Genomic DNA, 20713 nt, shown 5'->3' on the forward strand with positions numbered 1-20713 from the left:
ATAACATTGGGAACCGAAATTCCAATTGAACATAAAGGAGTTCTAAAAGGATGACCTGGCTATGGAATCATGACAGTCCTGCCCTTTGACCCCCTATAATTACACACCCAGAGGAACTTAGCGGAAGTGAGCTTATTGGCGTGTACAAGGAAAATGGTTGTGACCAATAGGATGTAGGTGTTCCAGAGTAAATAACGCCAGTTGAAAAACTTCACATTAAAGAACCCTCAGAGATATATCAGCATGTTGAAAGCACAAAGGAGAATATTCCTGAAGCTGATTCAAATGTAGGAGCATGACAATGTGTCCAGGGATAGCAGTGATGCTCACTCCACCAGGATGGTTATATTGTGGGACGAGTGAAGGCAGGTCACGAGTGTTTTACAAAGAAATAAAACACTTTGGTGGTGTGTGTGGCTCACACCTGTAATCCCAGCACTTTGGGAGGCCGAGGTGGGCAGATCACTTAAGTCCAGAAGTTCTGGACCAGCCTGGGCAAAAGGGTGAGACCCTGTCTCTACAAAAAAAATAAATAAATAAAATAAGAAATAAAGCACTTTAATTCTCAATGTTTCCAATCTTCTAAATTATAGTGTACTAAATATGTTTAGTTTCACTATTTAGAAAGTTTTTTCTATACATTTATAAACCATAGGGTGTTTGTAATGTTTGGACAAAAATTCTTAAAGGTCATGGAACGATGATAAACAATGTGAATTTTCCCAAAGCTTGTCTGAAGACAGTCATTTTTATGGTCCTATACTGGCATGCAAATTGAGGACTGCCTGTAGTTTAAATGAATAAATATAGACTCAGTGAAAGTCCAAAAATATTGGCTTCTTTTATTTGGAATTATCTCAGCTTATTCTGTTAACTACTTATTTGCTTTAAGGAAAAAAAAAATAGCATAGATAACATTTTATTTGTCTGTATGACATAAATGTCAAAAGTAATGATGGGATGAATGAGATCAACTTGTAAGCACTTATCACCATGCCTGCAACATAATTGGCACTCGATAAATGCAACACATATCTAGAATTTGATCATTTCTCTCTACTTCCACCGCTACCATTCTGGTTTGAGTCACCACCTCCCTCCCTGAATGGTTGCAGTGACCCCCCTTGGGTAACTCTGCTTCTTCCTTGCCTTTCTACACTCTGCATTTAGTACACGACCCAGTGGCTTCCCATTTCCCCCAGTAAAATCCAAAGGTCTTACACTGACATCAAGGCTTTCCATGGTCTGGGCTCATTATCTCTGATCTCATCTCCCACCCACTTCCCCTAGCTTACTCTGCTCTAGGTACAAATTTCCTGATGATGCTGAGACCATGCTTTCCTGCCTAGGGGGCTTTCCCCAGCTTTCCCTCTCCCTGGATTGCTCCTCCTCCACATCGTCATTGGGTCAATTTCTCATTCCTCCTTAAAGTCTTTGCTCAAAAGTCACCCCCTCAATGAGGCCCTGGCAATTCTGTTCAAAACCTTAACTTCCCCCAGCCCAGTAGCATTTCTGATCGCCTTATACTGTTCTTTTTTTCTTTCCATAGAGCTTTTCACCTTCTAAGGTTTTCAGATTTTTAGTTTACTTTTTAAAATTCATCCTCTTCTCTTGCTAGAATGCAAACCTAATGAGTTCAGGGATCTTTTGTTTGTTAGACAATTTAGCTCTTATAATATTTCCTACCATGTATTGCATCTGAGTGAATAGCTTTTAAATGATGAATGACTATTTGAAAGAAACTGTTGATGTTGTTTGAGAATTGTTCTCCATTCTGTACGGTTCCAGCAGACTTGGCAACAGTGATTGTAGAAATCATGTCTTATTTACTCATCACAAAATTGTCAGAATCCAGTATTCCAGTTCTGGCCTTTCTTCCATAAATATTAGATCTCTGTTCTAAAGAGTTTTTTTTTTGTTTGTTTGTTTGAGATGGAGTTTTGCTCTGTTGCCCAGGCCAGAGTGCAATGGCATTGTCTTGGCCTACTGCAACCTCCGCCTCTTGGGTTCAAATGATTCTCCTGCCTTAGTCTCCTGAGTAGCTGGGATTACAGGCACACACCACCATGCCCAGCTAATTTTTTGTATTTTTAGTAGAGATGGGGTTTCACCATGTTGGCCAGGCTGGTCTCAAACTCCTGACCTCAGGTGATCCACCTGCCTCAGCCTCCCAAAGTGCTGGGATTACAGGCGTGAGCCTCTGCGCTTGGCTGAGAGTTTTAAAGTCACAGGAAATACACAAAGGAATTCAACTCAACATATATTGACTGAACGTTTTCTATGTACAGTTGTCTAAAATGGATAATTATTAACTTAGGTTTTCACTAAAGCATTTGTTTTCCTCAAGCCACTGGTTTCCGTGGAGTTTAAGCCGATGTGCTGAAGAGATAACCACAGGATAAGAAACATATAGTGAGCTTTCCGAGTTGATGCTAATTATGGATACATTCTCAGGACATAACTTAGAGGACCAGTTACACAAGCCTAAACCTGGAAAAAAAATATCAGAAGACAAGAAGAGTAAGAGTTTAAGGAAAATACTTGGCATGATGTGAGAGATTTTTTTTTTTTTTTAATGACCAGAGCTATTAAGACTATTCATTGAGTTTTCAAGAGTATAATATATGATTGATTTGTTTAGATTATGTACACAAAGAGCATTGTTGTACTTAAAATAGGGGAAAAAGAAGGGACTGCATTGCTTTTTTCCAGTGATGCATTGGGTTTTATATTGATGCTGTGGATGCTTATGATACATTAAAATTTGTCACAGCAATGATAGACAGGATCGGTAATTTTCCTCCAATATTGCCCTATTTCCTGGCTGCATGAAACCATGAAATCACTTAATGGGATCATACAATACCAGCTTTGATTGGAAATTAAATAAGATCTTACCTTGGCAGTTCTAAGAAGAGACTGTGTCTGTCAGCATGGCATCACATATTTATGAATAATCTTAAGGTGGATTGTGATAAGCAATCACTTATTGAGTTCATTACATTTGCAGGCACAGTGCTAGACAATGGAGATATACTGGTGAACAAAACAGATCTTGTTCCTGCTCTCACACAGATCCTGATATTATTGGAACCCATAGAAATGGACAGAATTGGGTCTAAGTAACTGCAAAGAAGTGATTTCTGTCTGCAAGTAACATCATTATCATGGTTTATGAATTCTGTTCCTTGTTATTAAATATCAGTTAGGAAACTGATGTGCAAGTGGCATGGGGAGATACTAAATAAAATGCGTAGGTTCACCCTTGAATGCTTCAAGATGTTTGTACGGAAGGAATGGAGTATCTTTTGTTTGATTCTTATTTGTTGTAATGGAAAGGCAGAAACCCCTCTAAATGCCACCCCCTTGTTGGGATTGAATTGGATTAGAGGTCATCTATCCACCCATTTAACAGATATTTTTTGATTGAGTGCTTCCTGTGAGCCAGCATTCTTACAGGCTTTGGTGATCACCATTAGTAAAAGTGACAATGTCCTTTCCCTTACAGAACTTGCATTCTAGTGGGGGAGGCTCAGAAAAATTTTAAAAAAGCAAATAGCATATAATACAGTGTCAGGTAGTCATAATAAAGGGGAAAAATTAAGACAAGGGACTCAGGGTGATAGGGGCTGCTATTTTAGATAGGGCGACCATGGAAGTGGTTTTCCGTGTGTGTGACCTCACAGGTTTGTGAGCAGCAGTCAAGCTAGCTTTGCTCAGAATTACTAAATGTACACACACACACACACACACACACGAGCATGCAGGTAGGCTTTCCCATAATTCACCCCTCAACATGTCCCCCTCTTCCACTGTCGCCACCCGTGCTATCCCTAAGCTTTGGGCTTTCTCTGTCTCCTGCTTTCTACATCTCCTGATTCTTTGAAGGTTTTCTATTTTTCTCCTGTTCTGGGATCAACCGGTGTACTGTCGGGCCAAGTTTGAGGTCCCTAGGCATCCCTGAATGCCTTATCTACTTTCTTGGCTAAGTAAGGCTTGTATATATCTGCATTGTAGCCACAGTTTCTCATTTGGCCAATCCTCAGTAAGATGATTTGGGGAAGGCAACATTTCTTCGCTATTGAGAAAGATCTCATGTTGAACTTTGTTTTTCAACTGCAATATCCAAAGTGGGCAATTCAATGAAAGGGTAGTGCTGATTTAGTGCTATTAACTTATTACAAATTTTGGGCATTGTTTGTTCTTATTCATTCATTCAACTACTATTGATTGACGCCCTTTTATATGCCTGACATTATGCTAGATACTGGGGCTATAATTCTAGGTAATAACAGACTCAGTTTTATTATTATTATTATTATGATTATTATGATTATTATTATTATTTGAGATGGAGTCTCGCTATTGTCGCCCAGGCTGGAGTACAGTGGTGCAATCTCGGCTCACTGCAACCTCTGCCTCCTGGGTTCAAGCAATTCTCCTGCCTCAGCCTCCCGAGTAGCTGGGATTACAGGCACCCACCACTATGCCCGGTTAATTTTTTTTTTTTTTTTAAGTAAAGATGGGGTTTCACCATGTTGGCCAGGCTGGTCTCGAACTCCTGACCTCAGCTGATCCACCTGCCTTGGCCTCCCAGAGTGCTGGGATGTGAGCCATTACACCCAGCCCAGACTCAGTTTAATAATCAGACATTAATAATTACACAAATGAACACATAATGACAATTGAAGAAACTAAAGGAAAAATACAATGTATGGGAGCACAAAACAAAATAATTAATAGCCTGGCGGGTCTAATCTCAACACAGCCTTGAAAGGATGCCTGGGTTGAGGTTTGAAAGACGGATAAGTGTTAACTAGAGAAGAGAGATAGGGGTTTAATAGTGCATGCAAAAGTCCTGTAGGAGCAAAGGGATGAAGGAAGGTTGGTTGGAGATATCAGGCTGATGCCAGGCTATGCAGTGTAGAGCCTTGTAGGCTGAAGGATTTTTTTTTTTATTGTTTGTTTGTTTTTTGAGACGAAGTCTTGCTCAGTTGCCCAAGCTGGAGCATAGTAGCACAATCTCAGCTCACTGCAACCTCTGCTTCCTGGGTTCAAGAGATTCTCCTGCCTCAGCCTCCCAAGTAGCTGGGACTACAGGTGCACACCACTACACCCAGCTAATTTTTGTATTTTTAGTAGAGAAGGGGTTTCACTATGTTGGCCAGGCTGGTCTCGATCTCCTGACCTCAAGTGATCCACCCGCTGGGACTCCCAGAGTGCTGGGATTACAGGTGTGAGCCACTGCGCCCGGCCGGCTCAAGGATTTTTTGGCTTTTATCTTTAGAGCAATTGGAAACCATTGAAGGGTTTTAAGCCAGCATACCATACAGTACAGATTGATGGTGTGGCCTCAAGCTAAAGCTCCTTGGAAGGGAGTTTGCAGTGTGGAGAACCATTCAGTGGATTTTAAAGATGTCAACATGAGAGATGATTGTAGCTTGGACTAAGGTGGTGAGAAATTGATGGATTGGAAAAGTATTGATGGAGTAGAACCCACAGGACTTGGTAACTCCAAGGTGGCTGTCACCCTTATGTAAGTGCTTCCATTTATCTAATTGCTCATGAGGTTTCTTGTAAGTGGTTGATTATTTATTATTTCATCCAGAATTTGTATAAAGAAAGATCAATACATTTGTTTCTTCAAGTTTGTTTAGTAAAGGATGAATATTCAAGGGTACTTTTAGTCTTTATGGGCCAAGGTAAAAAAAATGATGGTCATCATGTGCATTTAAGCCCTCAAACACTATTGGTACACGCAGCCAAAATGCAAAAGCAGGACATATGAATTACAAGTCTGCACCTCAGGGGCTGAATAGCAAATACTAATTCAGAAGAGGCCTTATGACCCAGGAAAACATACTTTAATTAATATCTGTATTGTTCTGTCAGGTAGGTTAACCCTCCGGATCACATCAGTATTTGGCAGTGTTGATCTTTATTGTTGGAATAGAAACTAGATTGTGTGTATGTGTGTGTGTGTGTTTATACATGTATGTGTGAGCACGTGTGCATGTACACAATATCCTCATGTATACTTAATATATATGTTACCTACTAGATGTATTACATGTGGATAATAATAAATAGAAAACATTAAGCTATTTATCAAAACCTCTCAAATGCCTGCTCTGCATGCTGTCAGACCACAGTGATTCTGGAGAGGAAGTGTGCTTTGAGATGAATGATGGGTTAATTAAAGGCAACTGGCCGGTGGCTTGTGAACTGGTGTTTGGTTCATTAAGTGTTCGGTATATTTTACTTTCTGTCCAAAGGGAACCCTTTGCTTACTGGAAAGTAAAATAAAAGCAGCTCCCGGGTAAACTGTCAAAAGCTTGGATGAGTATGTCGGATTAGATTGTATCATTCAAAGTTGAACCATGATTGAAAGCTGTAGCTGTAGCCTCTGTCCTTGGTGGTATAGCAGAGCTCTCCTGAACTTAATGTTGCTTCATTACCAGGCACTCCATCATACAGTGTTAAGGCACTGGATTGAAGTGAAACTTTGTGTAAGTGAGTTGGTCTCATACATTGGATAGTATAGCTTAATATAGTATTTAAATCCATTCCTTTCCCTTAGATGATTGGCATGTCTTACATACTAATGGGCATCTCCACATGAGCTTTAATTTCTGCTTTGTCCAAAGTACCCGGGCTTATTTTAATATTTGACTGTTAAAGATTGTCTTCAAACTCCTATAGGTTTCCTATATCATATATCAAAAAGATACTCATATCTGGCTGGGCGCAGTGGCTCACGCCTGTAATCCTGGCACTTTGGGAGGCCGAGGTGGGTGGATTGCCTGAGCTCAGGAGTTCGAGACCAGCCTGGGCAACACAGTGAGATCCTGTCTCTACTAAAAATACAAAAAATGAGCAGGGCGTGGTAGTGCTTGCCTATAGTCCCAGTTACTTGGGAAGCTGAGGCAGGAGAATCACTTGAAGCCGGGAAGCAGAGGTGGCAGTGAGCTGGGATCGTGCAACTGCACTCCAGCCTGGGTAACAGAGTGAGACTCTGCCTCAAGAAAAGAAAAGAAAAAAAAACCCTCATATCTTTCTTAGGATCTATATATTTTCTGGGTCCCTTTCTGGGCCCTAGATCCTCAGAGTGTGGTTCATACTTGAGAGCTTGTTAGAAATGCACAAGCAGTCCTACTCAAGACTTTCCCAAATCAGAATCTGCATCTTAGCAGGATCCATGGGTGATAGGATGCACCTTACAGATTGAGAAGCACTTTTATAGATAACATCCTTGGTAAAAATCAATTGAGTCTCTAGAAGCAGTGTGGGATTACAGACTGAATGATCTGAATCTAACTCAGATGAATTAGGTTTAGTGATCAATTTCTGGAAATATGTCTGATAAGCCCTCTGTGAGTAACAAGTTACTTTATGCCCCGTTTTCCTCATCTAGATATGTGTGGGTCATCTTTATACCACGGGGTATCGTGAGGATTAAATAAGCTAATGCCAGGATGGGCATTCACTGGACTTTTGTGAAGATAGTGTGCCTTCTCTTCTTCCGGGGCTTACTGAGTGAGCTCTGTTACTCCCACTTGTCCCATATGCCTGTGGTTTTGTTTTTACCTCGTCTTGCTGTCTCCTCTTATTCTCATTCCCAAACTGTCTTTAGTTCATAATTAATTGTGTATTAAATTGTATTTAAATAGCCTCCAGCATCCAAAGGAGTAAGAGTGTAGTTACTTACCCAAGAGTGTAGTTTGCATGTTAGAGTTAGTTCCATAGGGTAGGTAAGACAAAATAGTAAAAGCCTCTGGGGATTTCATAAGGCACTGAGCACACCAGCACAATTTTTGGTTCTTTTGTTTCAATTACACTACGTATTTGGAACACAATATAGCTTCAATCTTGCAGATTATATAAGCTCCAAAGTACTTCATGATTGTTTTTATTATAACCACAGTGCACATGAATTTATATTCAGATGTACCCTATCCTATGAGAAAAATACTATTTTTTTAGCAAATGATGTTTTAAAGAAAACAAATGAATGTTCACTGGAAATCAGTGAGCACCTGGAGCGTCAGTTAGGAGGTGGTTGTTAAAAATATTGGGCTTTGCCTGTGGCTGGTGCTATAAGCTATGCTATTAAATATTGCTGCTACCATATAGGAAATAAAGGCAAATACAAAGCATTACAAGGATTTAAAATACAAATTAGAGTGGCGCCTTTCCAATTTATATAGCATATTCTTTTTTTTTGAGACGAAATTTCGCCCTTGTTGCCCAGGCTAGAGTGAATGGCGCGATCTCAGCTCACTGCAACCTCTGCCTCCCAGGTTCAAGCAATTCTCCTGCCTCAGCCTCCTGACTAGCTGGGATTACAGGCATGTGCCACCATGCCTGGCTAATTTTTATATTTTTAGTAGAGATGGGGTTTCTCCATGTTGGTCAGGCTGGTCTTGAGCTCCCAATCTTAGGCGATCCTCCCATCTTGGCCTCCCAAAGTGCTGGGATTACAGGTGTGAGCCACCGCGCCCAGCCATATAGCATATTCTTTAGGTTAGCTAAAAAAAAAACCTTGCTGTCTGCTTTTGAGGCTTTATTCCCATCACCTATGCCCTGCCATACTACCTTGGTGAAGGGCTTCTAGAATATACTTGTGTATCCCTTTTCTGTCTAATTAGAAGGGTTGATGATTATATTGCTTTTTTACTACTCTGTTATGTTTTCTTTTGTTTCTTTGAGGTTGAGATGTCAAAATACGTAAATGGTCAGACTTTTTAGGCCCTTGCCACATAGAACCTGTATTTTCCATTTACTTACTGTGCATTTGGTGCCTTTGTATGCTAGTCATTACGTAAGGTGCTTTATCCGATTTACTTCATCATTTTAGAAATTCAATACTTCGCCTCACATCATATAACCTAGTACCTGGTGAGCTGGGATGGGAATCCAGATCTTGCTTGTTCTACAGTCCATGATTCCTGCAGCACTCGCGCTGCCTGTATTGAGCCCTCCTAGTTTTCATCTTTCTGCATGTGCAGTTTCTTCAGTAACCTTGCTTAACTAATTGATTGGAAACCTGTTTTGGCTTTCAGAGGACTGAAATAAGAAATTGTCTCTCCACGCATTCTTAAGCAACCCAGGATCCTTTCAGATGTGCTCAAGCAACTAATGCGTGGTTGAACTAAGATGACTTTTGCCATCACTTTGAACTGAGAAAGTTCTGTTATTGACCTGTTTTCCGGTGTGAGTTTTGAAATGACACGTGTGCCTGCTATTAGAATCTGTTCCATTCTTGATGATACTTGGTGTCCTAGAAATATGTCAGACAATTTCTTGTTAATTTTGATGACTAAAATAGTGATAATAATATGAAAATCCTGTATTTTACTTTTATTTGTTCAGGTTGCCTCTGGGATCAGTCAGTACAATCAGAAAACTGCTGATTGCCTTGAGTGGCTGTAGCTCCCCTCTTCTCCCCCACCCAATTGCTTTTTTGCAAATAAAAAGTACATTAGGGACTGATTCTGTAGGGGTTTCTTTTGGTTGTTTTTTTGACAATAGTTTTTACATTGCGCGCAGATTTTTTAAATGCACTAAAATAATGTTCTTCAAGATCTAATTTGGACTGTGGAGTCATGTCAGGTCTCACTTACTTTTCCCTCTCTTTCTCCCCCTTTGCAGGATGATGAAGTGGTTCTGCAGTGCACCGCAACCGTCCACAAAGAACAACAGAAACTATGCTTGGCAGCAGAAGGATTTGGCAACAGACTTTGTTTCTTGGAGTCCACTTCCAATTCCAAGGTGGGATGAAGTCTTTCAAGGCTATTCAAATATGCAAGTTTTACTAGTGGCATTGAAGTTATTTATGAGCTCTCTACTATTTTCTGTGGAACACATACTATATAAATGAAAGGGATATAAAAATGTTTTCAACTCCATTTTGCTGATTTTTAATTGAGTCTCTTCTGGGTACAAAGAACTAGGGATAAGATTGTTAGCAAGAACACGGAAAGTCCTTGCTCCATGATGTTTATATTCTAGTAGAAAAGCAAACAAGTAAATAAATGATGTAATTTGAAAACTGATAAGGGCTGGGAGGATTTAATGGATTATTAAGTCTGAACAGGAACCAATAGTCTTAGGCTCATTATATTTTTTATAAGATAGACTTTCAATTTTCTGTATTAACAAAAAGTCAAAACTCTAGATCCCAGTTCATGTTTAAAATAGGTAAACCTGGGTATAGATATAGTTCACACAGATATATCTGGATTTGACTTTCATTTGTAGAAAATGGGATATGGCTTTTTTTCCTCAAAGTGGTATCTCTTACATTGATCCTAAAGGGGAAAGGACAGAAAGATTGTCAGCAGTAAGTAGTCAGACATTGTAAATTATATATGTACTCTTGGAAATGAGCCCAGAAATATTTTAAGCTATGGAATTTTAAAATCAAAGGCAGAACTAACTTTTTGAGACTACCACTCCTAGGATATTTATTTTTTTAGGCTGATCTTTGCCTAAAAGAGAATGGTTCATAATATCAGCATAGATTTTCTTGCAGAAATATAAACACTTAAATCTGTTGATATGTTTTGATTCGTTATTCCTGATTCCTAACTGTGGATATTTACTGTACATTCTATATATGAATGAATTTTCATGTGTGTCTCTATATTTCAGAAATTAGAAGTTAAGGTTTTACTTTTAGGAACTATTCACTTTGAGACAGACTCACCTTGTAATTATTAAAAATTCAGGGAGAAATGAGGAATTATCAAGAAGGCATAGTTTTTCATCTCTTTGAATCTCCACATAAAACCAGACAGAGCTATGAAGAGGGCAAAACTCACACCCACAGACGATACAGTATCCAAGACAAACTAAGTGGCAAGTTATTCCTACATATGGTGTCAGGAAATGTACAGGAGGAAGTGCAAGAGAGGCGACATGATTTCTATTGTCTCTGAAAGTCAGTGACAAATCCTTGCTGGAAACTGTGGTGGGCCAATGTGAAAACAGCAACCACTCCAGGCATGGTGGCTCACGCCTGTATTCCCAGCACTTTGGGATCCAAGGCAGACGGATCACTTGAGGTCAGGAGTTCAAGACCAGTCTGGCCAACATAGCGAAACCCTGTCTCTATTAAAAATACAAAAATCAGCTTGGTGTGGTGATGCACACCTGTAATCCCAGCTACTTGGGAGGCTGAGGCAGGAGAATCACTTGAACCCAGGAAGCGAAGATTGCGGTGAGCCAGGATCGCACCACTACACTCCAGCCTGGGTGATAGAGCAAGATTCTGTGGAAAAGAAAAGACAAAGAAAAAGAACTAAGAGGGAGCAAAGGAACCATGGCATAGTGAGGTGAGATGTTTCTGGAGTAACCTTGGCCCTATGGACTTTTATAACTAACCATGTAAAGCTCTCTTACAGGTCAAAGCCCTCCTCTGAGGAAAAATTGCAGGGGTGATAGAGGCAAAGGATAGAGAAGGATCAAACGAAAAACAAACAAAAAAATAGAGGAGGGAAACAGAACCCATAGATTTCATAAGATGCCATGTTTCAAGTAGTGGGGAGAACCACAGAATGAGCAGTTCTAGAGCTGTCAAGCTAAAAAAAGCTACACTCTCCCTTTCCCTAAGAGGACAAGAAAAAGCATTTCAATTTGTATCTGGACATTTGATATGCTTGTGTTGCCTGTAGATATTATAATTTTATAATATATATAATTATGTATTAGTGGAGTAATCTAATTTATATAACTATAATTATACTTATATAATTTATATGGGTATATATTATATATAAAAAAGAGAATAAGAAGCAGAATAATATCTACAGGTAATAAAGGTCAACTAGTTAAATAAGCTTATAACTATTTAAAAATGGACTAAAAGAAATTAAAAAAATAAGATACACTGTGAAGGAGCAACATACATGCTTAGCTCAGAAATAAAATGAGTAGAGAACAGAGATTTGGAAAAGGGAGCTGAATTACAGCCAGAATTCCAAATTAAAGAAAAACTAATTTTAGACCTGGAGACTGCATGAGAAGGGACAGCAGAGCACGTAAACCCACAGCTTAACATCTGCAGAGACGTAGAAGATGGAAAAGCGAAAACCTTCGAAAATCCAAAGGAAATGATTTTGTGGAAGACAATTTTCCCACGAACCGGGGCTGCAGGGTGTTTGGGGGATGATTCACGCAATTACATTTATTGTGCACTTTATTTCTATTATTATTACATTGTAATATATAATAAAATAATTCTACAATTCACCATAATGTACTATCAGTGGGAGCCCTGAGCTTGTTTTCCTGTAACTAGATGGCCGTATCTGGGAGTGATGGGAGACAGTGACAGGTCGTCAGGCATTAGCTTCTCATAAGAGGGTGTGCAACCTGGATCCCTCGCATGAGCAGTTCACAATAGGGTTTGCACTCCTGTGAGATCAGCAGCAGCATTAGATTCAGAGCTCAGGTGGTAACGCCAGTGATGGGGAGTGGCTGTACATACAGATGAAGCTTGCCAGCTGCTCACTTCTGGCTCTGTCACCTGGTTCCTAAGGGGCCACTGGCACCGGTCCATGGCTAAGGGGTTGTGGACCCCTGACCAAAGAACACCAAATTTCAGTGGAGACTCTGGCACGAGGAATGGTGGTGAGCATTCAAGATGCACTTACCCAAGGAACTGAGATGGAACGATGGTTTTAGGGGAGAGAGTGTCTTGTGGAATGGCTCTGTCCTCTGACAAGGTTAAGTAAGTATGACTACCAAAAAATGGGAGACTGGGTACAGTTTATAAAAATTCAACTTTCTGATTGCTTTATAGGTGTAGTCTAAAAGTAAACAATATAACTTTCACTGGAGACAAATAATATATTAGCTATTTGCAATATTGCTCATAGAGAGAACTAAGAAATAGTAATCAAAAAGGGAAGGTCTTAAGGATATTATTTAAAAATATAAGTATTAGGGAGGCCCAAACTTCCTAAACAAAAGAGATATATAAAAATATATTTAAATATTATATATTGTATGAACATATTTATATTATAAATAATATAAAAACAAAACAAATAAATATATAAGTATTATAAAATATATATTATATATTTCTGTTATATATAATGCCTATATTGAATACATTTATATTATAAGTTAATATAGATTAATGTTTATTAAGAAATACATATTTATTTTATATTGTATATATTTATAATATAAATATTTATATTATATATTAATGTAGATATTACATATAATTATATATTTCTATTTAAATATAAAAATGCATACTTAATGTACATATTACATATGATATGTATATCCTATGTATATGTGTGTATGTACGTATCATATATATATTTATATATAATACAGCTGTGTGCCACATACCACTTATATGACAGCGGTCCCATAAGATTATAATGGAGCTGAAAAATTCCTATTGCCTAGTGATGTCTTGATAATTTCAATCTTGCGTAGGCCTACAATAATGTGAATTTGAGTCTTAGTTTTCAACAAAAAAGTTTAAAAAGTAAAAAAAAAAAAATTAAAAAAAGAGAAAAGAGGCTTCTAGAACAAAGATATGAATATTTTCGTACAGCTGTGTTTGTATTTTAAGCTAAGTGTTATTACAAAAATCAAAAAGTTAACAAAAGTAAAGTTTGTAAAGTAAAAAGTTACGATAAGCTAAGGTTAATTTATCATTGAACAAAGAAAATTTTAAAAATAAGTTTAGTGCAGCCTAAGTGCACAGCGTTTATAAAGTTTGCAGTAGGGTGATGTCCTAGGCCTTCACATTTACCCACCACTCACTCACTGACTAACCAGAGTAGCTTCCAGTCCTGCAAGCTCCATTCATTGTTGGTGTCCTATGTAGGTGTACCGTTTCTTATCTTTTATATCACATTTTTTACTGTACTTTTTCTATTTTGAGATACGTTTATATAAACAGATACCACTGTGTTACGGTTGCCTCCAGTATTCAGTATAGTCATGTGCTGTACAGGTGTGTAACCTAAGAGCAATAGGCTAGACCATATAGACCTAGGTGTATAGGAGGCTGCACCATTTAGGTTTGTATTACATACACGCCATGATGTACACATAATGATAAGATCACCCGATGACACATTTCTAGAATGTGTCCCCATCATTAAGTGATGCATGTCTGTATATATATATCATTCATGGGTGATACACACACAGACATACATGCGCATGCACACACACACATACACACACCATATACATAAAATGTTTTAAAAGGAAAAATTTCATTTTAAATAAAAATGAAATTATATATTTATAGTATTTTTAAATTAAAATATGCATTTTAGCAGTCTAAGACAATTGAGGCCAAAGTGTGTTGATTATATTAACAATTATAAGTGAGTTTGACTTACCTATTAAAATAAGAACTTAAAATTATAACCATGACTACAAAGCCAAATCTAACAGTATGTATATAAAAACAAAGGCACTTAAAAAGGGAAAAATAAAAGGATAGTTAAGGATATACCAAGAAGTACAAATAAAAAGAAAGCAGGTGTCTTTATCTCATTATTTGACATGGCATAATTTAGACTAAAAAACTTTGAGACAAAGAAGGATTTTTTTTTTTTAAATGCTAAAGGGTACATTTTTCAATGAAGACAAAGTAGTTTAATGACCCTAATAACAGATACAACTTTTACAAAGTAGAAACCTCAGAAGTTGCCAAGAGAAACGTAGAAACGTACCAATAATAAGAGACGTAACACACTTCAACTTGAAAAAAAATAAGTATAATGCTTAGCATAATCAGTAAGGTTGACCTTATAGAGATATGTCAAAATCTGAACCTCAGAAATAGAATATACCTTTCTTTAAAGTTCACACACCATATTAAAAAATATTGACAGTATTTTAGGCCACAAAGAAAACCTCCAGTAAGTTCCAAAGAGTAGGAATAATACAACTATAACTATAAAGAAACTAGAAGTTAATTTTTTAAAAAGCAAAAACAAAATCAGCCCCCTAAAAAATAAAAACCACACAAAAGACCTATCTATCTGAAAAGTAAAATGTGCACTATTAATTAAATCCTGGGTCAAAGGCAAAATAAAATTGAAGAGTTTCTTGAACATCATAATAATGAACATGTGATGTTTTAGAATGTGTGGGATATAGCTAAAGAAGTTATCAGAATAAAATCTATAGCATTAAATGCATATATTAGTGTTTTATTTTATTTCATTTTATTTTGAGATGGAGTCTCGCTCTGTCACCCAGGCTGGAGCGTGGTGCCATGAACTCCGCTAACTGAAACCTCCACCTCCCGCATTCAAGCAATTCTCCTTTCTCAGCCTCCCAAGTTGCTGAGATTACAGGCGCCCATCACCATGCCTGGCTACTTTTTGTATTTTTAGTAGAGACGGGGTTTTGCCATGTTGACCAGGCTGGTCTAGAACTCCTGACCTCAGGTGGTCTGCCTGCCTCGGCCTCCCAAAGTGCTGAGATTACAAGCATGAGCCACCACACCTGGCCTAAATGCATATATTATTAAAAATGAAAATTTAAAACAAATGAATTAAACAGCCAGATAAAAACTGGGAGAACAACAACAAAGTAAGCAAAATAAAGCAACAAAATGGTATTAATAAAGATAGGAAAGAAAATGATGAGTTAATTTTGAAAATTGGTCCTTTGAAAAAAATCATCAACAAAGACAAACCATGAATTAATCTAACCAAGGAAAAAGGGAGTACAAATATTCGATTATTAGAGGTTACGTATGAGTTGGAAGGGGATAATGATCAAAAAAGGAAATTAAGTCATGAAGGGACCATTTGTCTAACTACATACAAGCGAACTTTAAAATCTTCATGAAATGAATAATTTCAAGAAAGTAAAGATTTGCTACATTAAGTTCAAACAGACCAATTATCATAAAATAAAAGTGTGGTAGAAGTATTCCCTGACAAGACATGCACCAAGGTCCGATACTCCCTACTTAACTGTGCTCCTTAAATTATTCCAAAGCATAATTAAAGAAGGAAAAGTTTCAAATTTATTTTGTCAAGTAAATGTAATTTAGATTTCAAAATTAAGAAAACATTTTTTGCAAAAGTAATTTATAGATCAATTTCAGTTTTTATTGATACAGACATTTTCTGAGAGAAAATATTTTAAATAAACCAATGTTGCATTAAAATCTTTATCATGACCAGTGAAGGTTATTCCAGGAATCCAAAAATAGCTGAATACTATAAATCAATTAATAGAATTCTTCATATTAGGAAAGATAAGGAAAAAAATCCTTTGAACTTACTCATAGATGGGGAAAGGGCACTGAACAAAATTTAAATTCTATTCATGTTTAAAAATAATAAAATACCTCCTTAACATTATTTTATAAGTGCATGTGCACACACACACTTCAGTTCAAAATCAGCACTTTCTTTAAGGTAGTATACTAGCAGTTAAAGTCGGGTGTAGGTTAAAGAAGGATGCCCAGTATGCCCTCTGCAATACATGCCTGTGTTGGAGGTATGAGCCAACGTGATTAGACACTGACGATCAGACATGAAGAGGTAAAACTATTTCTAGATGTAGATGATTTGATTATATACTTAAAATTCCCAAAAATTAATCAGTGGAAAAGCTACTACAGGAGCGGATTGATAGCAGGTTATAAAATCAATGGCCACATAACCTGGCAACATAGCGAGACCCCGTGTCTCTACAAAACTAAACAACAATTAGGTGAGGTTCGGTCTCTAAAGACCAGACCCTGTCTCTACAAAAATTTAAAAATGAACTGGGTCTGGTGGCATGTGCCTGTGGTCCCTGCTACTCGGGAGGCTGAGGCAGGAGGATTGTTTGAGCCTGACAGTTCGAGGCTGCAGTGAGCTGAGATTGTACCACTGCATTGCAACCTGGGTGACAGAGTGAGACCCTGTCGCAAAATAAGTAATTAAATAAATAAACAGAAATAATAGTCTTAGGCCAACCACTCACCAGTATAAAGTCATTAAACTTTAACACTATGGGCCGGGCGTGATGGCTCAAGCCTGTAATCCCAGCACTTTGGGAGGCCGAGATGGGCGGATCATGAGGTCAGGAGATCGAGACCATCCTGGCTAACCTGGTGAAACCCCGTCTCTACTAAAAAATACAAAAAACTAGCCGGGCGAGGTGGCGGGCGCCTGTAGTTCCAGCTACTCGGGAGGCTGAGGCAGGAGAATGGCGTGAACCCGGGAGGCGGAGCTTGCAGTGAGCTGAGATCCGGCCACTGCACTCCAGCCTGGGCGACAGAGCAAGACTCCGTCTCAAGAAAAAAAAAAAAAAAAAAAACACAAAAAACCCAAAAAAGAAACTTTAACACTATGTTTATTTGCTATTTTTGATAATATTACTAATGTATTTTTTTTATCATGTATACATGTGCTAATAAATTAGTTTCCTAAATGTGTGTTACATCAGTAAATTTTTCAGGATTGTAGATTTGAAGTGCTGTTTCTGTTTTTCTTTGTGGATTTTTTTTTTCTTTGAGTCAGGATCTGGCTCTTTTGCCCAGGCTAGAGTGAAGTAGCTTGATCTCAGCCCACTGCAGTGTCTGCCTCCTGGGCCCAAGCAGTCTTCCCACCTCAGCCTTCCAGGTATCTAGGACTACAGGCACACACTACCACGCCCAGCTAATTTTTTTTTGTAGAGAGAGGGTTTCACTATGTTGCCCAGGCTGGTCTTAAAGTCCTGGGCTCAAGTGATCTTTCTGCCTCGGCCTCCCAAAGTGCTGAGATTACAGCTGTGAGCCACCGTACCTGGCTGGGAATTTTTTTAAAGCTCAAATTGGATAAGAAGGTTATAGGAATCTATTCACCTATCATATAGAAAAGAATATGTGCTCAGTCTCAGGAAATAGAAAATATATTACCTTATTTATATTGTTTTAATTAATGCTTTTTAAAAATCCGATTAACTCTGGGACAGAGTAGGATAGAATAAAACTATTTCTGAGTAGGAGATAAGTGAATATAATTTGTATTCCTGAGAGCTGGTGTTAAATTTTTGCAACCCAGTTTTCCTCTTGGGCAGACCTTTTTAAAAGGAAACACCCACAGTCTGTAGGAATTTGATTCTCCTGTGGATAGTATAGACTTAAGCACTGAACACGGTCTGAGCAGACTCACCTTGCTGCTTTCCAGCAATTGTAGTGGAAAATCATACTCCTGGACACAGAAGCTCTGTAGTGATAGCCACTGTCAGGACTTATTAGGGAACTGCATTTCGTTTCTCCTTTTCATTTATAATCACTTTTTAATCAGTAAAATATTTGATTAAGTGGAATAACTGCCAGTTAAGCTAATGTTCCTTTGATAATATTTGGGTCATTCTAGGGTTTTAAGTTGAATTAGATCAAGAAACAATTCATAAATGGTGTTCAATGGTTCCAGTCAGGCATATTTAATATATGAGCAGATTTTAAATAAATGTTATATGTTCTTTTCATAGAGCAGAATAACTTTAATCCACTGAAATTGATCAGACTAGTTTGAGTTTCCCCTTCAAGAACTGAGGATGTTGAAACAATGATCATGAGAAGAATGGGCTAAATAAAACTGCCTTTGCACTTTTCTGAAGGATTGCCATAGTATTTGGCTTGACAGTTTCACTGGGGACTAATTTATTTGGCTTTTCATGTTCATGACAGGGTGCAGTTTATAATAATAAGCAATGGTTAACACGAATCATTTTATAAGACTCTCTATACTGCTGAGTCTCACCTTGTTCAGATGATCTAAAACTCATGACAATAAGTACTTAAAAATAATTACATAACTAATTTTATACTAAATTAAATTCTGATGATTGTACCACTGTACTCCAGCCTCGGCAACAGAGTGCTGAGACCACTGTTTCGATCAATAAATCATTAAATCAGTTAATTAAATCCCAAATTCTACTGGATTATTAAGCAGTGATAGTTTTTAAGTGTTTGAGAATGATTAGTATAGAAATTTAAAATTGAGCAAAAAATTTTGCAAAACCGGGAATGATTTTAGCATCATTATATATGGTTGAATCTCAGGCAACACCAGGGGTTCAAAGGAGCACCGTCGTTTTATGCAGATGTGACAATTGAATCAATAGTCATGCAGTGCTGCCCCTACAAAAGGGACATTCATTAAAAAATAGTAAAAGCCATTCTTATTTAATTGTCTCACTGCTCCAAGCATAGTTTTCTGGTATTCATCATCATGGACTCTGGATAGAGGCAGGAAGATGATCTTTTTTTTTTTTTTTTTTTTTTTTGAGACGGAGTCTCGCTCTGTCGCCCAGGCTGGAGTGCAGTGGCCGGATCTCAGCTCACTGCAAGCTCCGCCTCCCGGGTTCACGCCATTCTCCTGCCTCAGCCTCCCGAGTAGCTGGGACTACAGGCGCCCGCCACCTCGCCCGGCTAGTTTTTTGTATTTTTTAGTAGAGACGGGGTTTCACCGTGTTAGCCAGGATGGTCTCGATCTCCTGACCTTGTGATCCGCCCGTCTCGGCCTCCCAAAGTGCTGGGATTACAGGCTTGAGCCACCGCGCCCGGCCAAGATGATCTTTAAGATTTGTTTCATCCGATATTTCAATTATTCTGTATTTCTGAGACTGATGCACATTCACAGTCTGTATAAAACAGTATTGTTGATTTTTATCAGGTTTCCAAAAAGGAAACTGGGCCTTGTAGATACAACAATATCAAGAGCTTTTTCTGTTTCTTCCAATTTCTATGGCATCACTTTAATTAAAAGTATTTTTTCTCATAATGGAACATGATAGAGCAATATTTTATATTCGGTGACTTCTCATTATTCACCAGCATAAATAATGCATTAAGATATTAATGATGCATAATAGTTGTGATATTCCAGATGAACTGATCTTCTTATTCAAGTGAGAATTTTTGAATAATAAAAATGTCGGTATAAGATAAATGCTAGATGATGTAAGAAAGATTCACTTCATAAATAAATTTTATGAAACATCTTAAACAGCAGATACTTGTTTCTTGATGATTTCTCTAAAAATTAATTAGAATAATAAAACATAAGGAAATAAATATTAACATAATTGCTGTTTCTTCTCTCTAAGGAAATCAAGCATATGTACAAACAAACATTATTGCTGCCTGTTCTTCTCACGAGGTCAGGAGATCAAGACCATCATTTTGACTAAAAAAAATACAAAAAACAGCATTTTGTTTGTACAAACAAGAGGCAAAAGAAAGACCACTGTGGTTTGGGGACAGAGCCAAAGAACATAAATTATCACTGTGGTTTAACTCAATAATATATTTATTTTTCAATATTCTTATGTTTCAGCTATATAATTAATATTTATTTCCCAATATTTTCAGAGAAAAACAAAGTAGATGGTAAGTGTGGCAGAAAGGAAATATCCTAATATTTTGTGACTATCTTGTCTATGTAGAATAAGTGATTAGATACTTAAACAGAGTTCCGATAGAACAGAAGAGTTGAAAGAAAGTATTTAACAGTTTTTTGGCAGATTGTTGAATTGGACCTGAATGGAACTGCTTGTTAAATTGTGATTCATAAGTTTTGTGGAAATAATTCTTCTTAGGGTTTTTTTTTTTTCGCTAGATGGAGTCTCACTCTGTCTCCCAGGCTGGAGTGTAGTGGCGTGATCTCGGCTCACTGCAACCTCTGCCTCCTGGGTTCAAGTGATTCTCCTGCCTCAGCCTCCC

At 37.8% G+C, this 20713-nt stretch overlaps 1 protein-coding gene and 1 long non-coding RNA gene across 9 annotated transcripts in view; both read left to right on the forward strand.

Moving 5' to 3' along the window:
• RYR2 (ryanodine receptor 2) overlaps nucleotides 1-20713 on the forward strand; it is a 795071-nt gene that overhangs the window by 212903 nt on the left and 561455 nt on the right. For all 8 annotated transcript variants that reach the window (XM_050770606.1, XM_050770614.1, XM_050770624.1 and 5 more), the window contains exon 2: nucleotides 9652-9771. In XM_050770606.1, the coding sequence (XP_050626563.1) occupies nucleotides 9652-9771 (120 nt within the window). The remainder of the gene's footprint in view (nucleotides 1-9651; nucleotides 9772-20713) is intronic.
• Nucleotides 9778-20713, forward strand: part of LOC126942766 (uncharacterized) — a 64998-nt gene continuing 54062 nt past the window's right edge. The window contains exon 1 of the long non-coding RNA XR_007721609.1: nucleotides 9778-11336. This is a non-coding gene — a long non-coding RNA (uncharacterized LOC126942766). The remainder of the gene's footprint in view (nucleotides 11337-20713) is intronic.

This window comes from Macaca thibetana, chromosome 1, assembly GCF_024542745.1.
Source record: "Macaca thibetana thibetana isolate TM-01 chromosome 1, ASM2454274v1, whole genome shotgun sequence".
NCBI classification, from domain to species: domain Eukaryota; kingdom Metazoa; phylum Chordata; class Mammalia; order Primates; family Cercopithecidae; genus Macaca; species Macaca thibetana.